The sequence below is a fragment of the Anarrhichthys ocellatus genome, unplaced genomic scaffold (assembly GCF_004355925.1).
Source record: "Anarrhichthys ocellatus isolate YVR2014 unplaced genomic scaffold, GSC_Weel_1.0 scaffold31, whole genome shotgun sequence".
NCBI classification, from domain to species: domain Eukaryota; kingdom Metazoa; phylum Chordata; class Actinopteri; order Perciformes; family Anarhichadidae; genus Anarrhichthys; species Anarrhichthys ocellatus.
In genome coordinates this window covers 2063223-2070639 of record NW_022280061.1, presented here as the reverse complement: position 1 = coordinate 2070639, position 7417 = coordinate 2063223, and the positions used below count along the sequence as shown (strand labels likewise).

Genomic DNA, 7417 nt, shown 5'->3' with positions numbered 1-7417 from the left:
AAGGTCGTCCTATAAAAAGGTTCAACCTCCCTCAGACTCCAAGTGGAAGTCATCTTTTTGAAGTTCTACCTTTAAGTTAAAGGAAGCGACAATAGATTGTTGGATATGTGCCATGACGCTTATTTAAAGATATCAAGGAAGGAAATTAAAATGGTCCCTAAGATTTACAGCCATGAGGAAACTTAATCAAAACAGTGGGCTATAGAAATAGGATTACCAGGCTACTGTCTAATCCTTGAGTGACGATTAAATAGTTTAGTTTTACTTTAGTTGTTCCAAGGTCAACTCGGGATTTTGTGAATGTAGCCAATAAAATGAAGGTGAAAGGTGAATGATGGAGAAATATCTCCCAGATTGTTGCATGTGGGTCAACTATCGTCACTGCGACTGATGCGTTTGATTCTCTTCCTCTCATTTAAATTAGTGGAAATGATTGTCACACCCTTAATTACCTAATGGGCACAAATAGAGAGGAAGAGAGAGAAGGATGGAGAGAGTGAGTCTGCCTGTTGCACAACCAGCCTGGGGTTTTCCGCTCCGTGGTGCATATCTTCAAGGTGACGGGTGCCCTGCAACGAGTCAGGGCGAGCCCTGCAGACTCTGTGATGAAATTTTAAATGCGTAAAAAAGACACTTTATTTTGACATCCACGCGGCACGTGGCGTGGGGAGCACCATACTGTGTCAACCTGTGGACCCACTTACTTCCAGTCTCTCCGCAGCTCTGCACATGAGCAGTTCAAGGGCGCTCCCAAGTTTCTGATGCCAACAAGTTCTTTACTCCGAGCTTCCACCCGCAGCCAATCGTCATGTTGGATACATTTGGGGTGCAGTGCGCCGGTGTGGTCGTCTCCAGCGCGGACCTCCAGCTCAAACTGACGGACAGCAAGGGCAGCCTGGCCGCAGCAGGGATGGGGATGGAGAACGGCACAGGGAATAAACTCATAGACATAACTGGTCCGGCTTTATCCAAAAGAAAACTTCTGGTCGGTTTAGACCTCCTCTGCCTCTGCCTGGGTAAATATCATTATTTCACTTGTAACCTTTGTTGAAGTGGACCAGAAGTGAAGTCAATATCACCGAATCATCAATACAATTCATCCCAACTAAACAATGTAACAAAAGTTAATAATCATTTGGTGTGAGGTGCTGATACAACTCTGTGGTCATTAATGCCGTGTGGTGTAGAGGTTGTTGTTTGCATTGGATTGCAGCGAGGTGTTTCTGTTATTTTGTCCACTAATATATCAACTGAGCAGGTCAACAGCCGAGCACTAGTGTTTTTACCCATTTATGAATTTTAAAAACTGAAACAAATAGCTGAATACTCAATTAGTGGATATAATTAATCAGTGTACATTTTATATGTTCTGTACTCTCCGGCTCCAGCTTCTCAATTGCGAGGATTTGCTGCTCTGTTGTCTCATGAAACTAAATGTGAAAGTCTTTATTCTTGTGTTGTGTTGTGTCAGAAAAAACAAGCATCTGATTTGATCATCATGGGCGTTTTCCACCATTTGCTTACATTTTTATTAACCAACAATTAAAGTAATCATTGGCTGCATATTTGTTCATACAGTATCATTTTTAACTTTGAAACTACAGTTGAACTCCCTTAAAAATGGCATTCATTCCTACGTAGAGTATCTCCGGTGAAGGTGAACTTCCACCACGCTGAGTTCTGTTCCGCTTTGGTTCCGTCCCTTTCTATTTAGTCAACAAAGACAGTCAGTGACTACACTCAGGCACGACGATCAGGCCTGTGGGCCTTCACAGTATGAGCAGCAAATGAACACCAAGTTTATACGTAGAAAGAACGAAGGAAAGAAAGTTTTTCAAGTTCTGTCTCCATCTATCTAGACGTATCCCTGGCTCTCTTTTCCGCTTGTGCGCGCTCTCGAGCGCTCCGTGCCAGCTGCTTTGTGCATTGCCCAGGGAATTCTACAGTTTCCATGACAACCTCCAGTTCTCAGGGTAGAGCCGGACCAGGGGGAATTGTATTTGGTATAAATAAATACATGCACGATCCACTGTGTGTGTGTGTGAGTGTAATTGTTGCTCCCTCTCATGGTCCCTATATATGACTTGAGGAGGTTATATAATGTTGGCTAATTGGAAAAAACTGGACGGAGAGGTAGTCTGGATTAACAACAGATTTGACAAGTTAAGAAGGGAGGGAGACTCTGTCTTTCTCTGTCTGTCTCTCTCGTTCTCTACTGTATGTGTGCAGGCATGCAAGACAGAGACAGAGAAAGAGATAGAGGGGGGGGGGGGGGGGGACACTCAAGAGACAAACGGAGACAGTGTGAGGCTGGTTCTGGCTCTGGTCTGCTGCAGTATTTGCTCTTTGTTTTGTAGGGAAGAGAACTGTCACAAACAACCCCCTTTCTCTTCTCATCAACAGAAATACACACACACACACACAGAGAGACACACACACACACACACACACACACACACACACACACACACACACCCACACACAATTCAAAGCATTGTTTTCAGAAAAAAAAGAGTCATGGTTCCCACCCATATTTTCCTGTAAAACTATTCTTCTTTGGATCTCTTCCCAGTCTCCTCATCTCATATTCTCAGTTTCATTATGAATTTCTGTTACCTCCTTTCTGGAGCGTCATGTGTGAACCGGTGCTCGGTATCCTACATCAATGCTTTTGGTGTGCTGATACAAAAAGTATAAAAAACGGTCACATTGTGAAAGTTGGCATACAAAAAACACATGTTTTGCTTTTGTTGGTTTTAGGCTATATTTAATTTCTGCAAAGTCCTTAAATTGTTGCTTGTGTTAGAGTCAACATTGCGATTTTAAGGAGTTGTTTTCAGCTATGTGGAGCTGTACTTTGTCATAGCACTGCTTTGAGCTATAAGCTAACATTGCTGATAATGACAGTGTTAACATGCTAATGTTAGCAGGTAATTATCTATTGTCACATCTCAGTTCAGCGTGTTGGCATGCTAACATTTCCTAGTTCGCATTAGATACAAAGTAAAGCTGAGGTTGAGGGGCTTGGCATTAGTTTAAGTCAATTCAGTTAACTTGATTATCGTTTTGGTTTTGGTGTACAGAACCACGAACCTCAAGAATCAATTTCAAATGACAGCCTGCCCTCGTCTGCACGCATGTATCGATAACACAGAATTCCACACGACTAAGAGCTGGAAAGACATGAATGTTTAAGGTTCTTTTTAAATTGCAGTTTTGCTCCTCTTTTGCTCCTCCCACTCATCAGCTCCACTTTCCCATCACAAAGAGGAATGTCTATACTCCCACTGGGGATCGTTGGGCTATCAAATAGTCTCTCTTCTCCTCCTTCTCTTCCTGTGCAGCTTCCATCCCTTTCTTTGCATGTGAGCTGAAGGCAGTGAGTCCATACAGGAGGGGCTTCATGTGCGGGGACCCCAGCATCACCTATCCCTATCGGCATCGAGAGGCCATACCGGATGAATTACTCATCACGGGTGGCATCATCATCACCGGCCTCACTGTGAGTACTCATCACAATGATCACCCCTGTTGTGCCAGTCCGTCCGTTATTCATTTTACATGATGTAAGGATGAGAATGTAACATGACAGTTCTGACTACGTGTCCACCTCCAGATCGCCCTCGGGGAGTGTTACCGAGTTCGTTTCAGAGGCGTCAGCTCCAAGGCCTTTGTGAGGAACCTGTATGTGTCCTGTCTGTACAAGGAGCTGGGCTGCTTCCTGTTTGGCTGCTGTGTCGGCCAATCACTGACCAACATGGCCAAGCTGAGTGTCGGGCGGCTGCGACCGCACTTCCTGTCTGTGTGCGACGTCACCTATGCATCGCTGAACTGCACACCTGGAACATACGTCGCAACAGTGACCTGCCGCCAGCCCGACCACCGGTTGGAGGAGGAGGCCAGGTGTGTGTGCGTGTGTGTTAATGTACAACATTTTTTATATTATGCTTCCGTTCTGTGTTATTCTCAATACTTCTCCATATTTTTAGGAAGTCCTTCTTCTCTGGTCACGCTTCCTTTGCGATGTACACAATGCTCTATTTAGCAGTGAGTATTATATATCTATCTATCACACATTTTCTCCCACACACACACACACACACAAACCCTGGCAAACAAAATTTACTGTCTCTCCAATTTCCAATTACCATCTCTCTATAAACTGCAGAGAGAATGAATGAAACAGGGAGCCGTCATCCGTCCAGTTAGCAGCAGAAAGCGAGGGAATGAAAGAGGAGAGGGAGAAAGAGAGGGACTAAAAGGAGAAATGGGACAAACAGAGACAGCTTTGTTCTGCTGTGGGAGGAGTGTGACCTCGCCTCACCGCCTCACTGCTCTCCTCTATTGTGTGAGTGTGTGTGTGTGTGCAGGCGCCTTCATTTATATGTGTTTATGGCAGCCTATGTGTGTCCCTGAGCAATTCTGATGTACATGTGCGCATCAGAATATTAATGTGTGTGCCATCTTGGGTGTGTGTGTGTGTGTGTGTGTGTGTGTGTGTGTGGGCAGTCTTGGCTTGCTTGTTAAAAATGGTAAAAAGGGAAGATGAAAAACAAGGCATATCCAATGCACCAACAAGACCATGATCACCATAACTTTAGATCAAATGCACTGAATTCGGTTCAGTATTCGGACCAACTGCAATAAATCTGTGGTTGACAGTATTTATCTCATAAAGAGAGATTTAATGCCACCGCTGGATCACCAACTAAGACCCTCAGGGGTTCACTGTGTGTGTTTGTGACAGTTTAAATAAGTGCACATTTGGTAATATCATATGATCTCCAAAAACAAACCTACTAAACCCAAATCATCAGGGCTTTAAGGTCTTGTCAGACAGTGTTTTTTGTGCAGTTGCTCCATTTAAAAAATTGTTGCTTGGCAACCACCGAATGAGTGCTAACATTTTCTTAACTCAGACCATGAACTGCACGCTGCCTGGTAATTAATATTACAGTTTAAATTAATAAAGACAACTTACCGGTATCGCAGTAATTTGCCTCCAGGCCTCCATAGCTCCGGGTATCCAGCAAAAGTCCCCACAATGTAAAAAAAAACTGCTTCAACTCGAGGAGTTAAGGGCGCGCCTGCTAAAATGTGAGACGCTCAGCAATGTGCAAAAGCAGTGTGCAAAACACTTACACTCGTAAACACTCGTTACCAACATTACTACCATACTCTGTCTTGGGGCTCTGTCTTGGAGACAGGCCTTAACCTACAATCAAGTTGTTAGTCCTTGTATTGTATTCAATCAAGTTATCACAAAGTACTGTGTCCATCCATCCATCCTATATTTACAAATTAACACATTCATAGAGCACAGAGTGGTGCGTATGGCATAAGTCTGAAAGGATAAATATAATCCTAACACGGTAATAAACATGTTGAGTTAACATTGGCACAAAACGTGTCGACTGACACGTTTGAAGCAGGCAGGTGGACCCAAGTGCAAGACACACAAACTAGACAATAAACTACGTATTTTCCAACAAGGTAAAAACAAAAGTAGAAACACTTTGAAACAAAGACAGGCAGAACACAAGGAGCACCAATGTGGCTTCAACGCTGGAAGTGGCGTTAAACAAACTGTCAAAGAAGAGCAGACAGGTATAAATACAAAAGGAGCTTTTCACAAGACACGGCACAGCTGGAGTCGGCAGGGAACAGCAATAAGGAGGGAAACACTGGTAACAAGACAGCGAGGACTGGCATCACAAAGTTGACGAGGCTAGACACTAAACAGGTGTACGAGGGAAGACATGCTGGGCAGCGCTAACGGAACACGTAAAACACAGAGCAAGCACAGGAAACTCAAAATATGATTTTTAAACAAACACAAGTACAAAAAAAGAAGCACAAAACACTCCTCACAGAAAACAGAAAACAGCTGTTCTTTGTGGGGATCTATATTAAATTGTACTTAGGACAGAGTTTCCATAAATGCTAAAAGAACCCACTCATGGATAGTGTTAACTGCAGAATCTTGTGTCATTATTTACAATAACAGATGTCACCCTTATTGTTCTGTGCACTAAATGACATCATGTTCATTTTTGCCATGTAGTTTTACCTTCAGGCGCGGTTGACCTGGCGTGGGGCTCGGCTGCTGAGGCCGGCTCTGCAGTTTTTCTTGGTTCTGCTGGCGGTCTACACGGGTCTGACCCGCATCTCAGACTACAGGCACCACCCGTCCGACGTGCTCACAGGCTACATACAGGGAGCCCTCACTGCTTACTGGGTGGTCAGTATAACCTCGCCTGCTTGAGTTTGTGCACGTCCGCATGCCAACGTCTGTTAAAACCTTAAGGTTTGTCGTGTGCGTTTGTGTGTTTCCCAGGCCTTCCACATCTCGTCCATGTTTAAAAGCTCGAGTTCAGATCTGTCTCCAACTGAGACCCTGGACAGACCCTTGTCGCCGCACCACACTGTCTGCTAAACCTCACCTCCACCAACCCCTCCGTGTTCCAACATCCACCTGCTGCCCGTAGTTCACCTTGGACAGACGAGAAATTTGAAGAATGTCAGACCATTTCCTGTGAAGTTAAACCACATACCTCATATGGACAGAGTGTGTGTGAGAGAGAGAGAGGGAGAGTAGAGCTTGTGAGATACTGTATGTGGCTCAAAAAGACAAACCGTGTCAACTGGGAGAAAGGACGAGGGAGGGTGCTGAAAACAATGCTTGCTTGCTGGGCTGGAGCCTTTCCTTTTGTCCATGTGACTGACCGTAGCTTCACATGTGATACTCAGGCTACCTGTGAGATGAGACAACAGCAACCACTGCCGCTCTATACGTTACCTGTAAATATATATATATATATACAGATTTTGTAATGATACTGTAAAAGCACTTTTTGATTTCCATCTTAGTATTATCAATTAACACTTTGTAATAATTTGCTACGTAGGATGTAAAATATTTTATACAAACGTGATATAAGTTGTACTGTAACTGTTTGTTTTAATTTTTTTTACATAAACCCAGTGAATGTAATGGTGTTGAAGAAAAGCACAAATGGCGAGAAAGCAACTCATTTTCCGAATGTGTTGCATCATTTAGATGTGGTAGGATGTGTGTGTCCTTCTGTTTGCATTCAGTGTGTTGTATACATAGTTCAATAATGAGAGAATGACTGGGAGGATGTCTACACAACAGATATAATCATGTTTGAAACAGTCCGGACGCTTTAACTCTCAGACAGTATGATGCTAGACTACTTACCACTCCAAGAGCACACAGATAATTAAATAAAAATGTGATTTTTTTAAATAATCATTGTCTCTTTAAAGCTACTAACAGGAACTTGCATTTTGTGTTGATAGTGGCGGTCCTTGTGGACAAAAGGTGGTAGTGTTTCCGAGCGCCAAAGTCCGTTTAGAACACTTGACTGCAGCAGGGTCTGACAGTCTTTTCTGC

General features: G+C 43.6%; 1 protein-coding gene across 1 annotated transcript; it reads left to right on the top strand.

Annotated features, from left to right (window-relative positions):
• Nucleotides 1–548: 548 nt before the first annotated feature.
• LOC116392751 (phospholipid phosphatase 3-like) lies at nucleotides 549–7270 on the top strand. Its single transcript, XM_031864474.1, has 6 exons — nucleotides 549–1016; nucleotides 3345–3502; nucleotides 3617–3903; nucleotides 3990–4047; nucleotides 6065–6241; nucleotides 6338–7270. The coding sequence occupies exons 1-6, from the start codon at nucleotides 809–811 to the stop codon at nucleotides 6434–6436; spliced, it is 987 nt and encodes a 328-aa protein (XP_031720334.1). The 5' UTR covers nucleotides 549–808; the 3' UTR covers nucleotides 6437–7270.
• The last annotated feature ends 147 nt before the right edge of the window (nucleotides 7271–7417 follow it).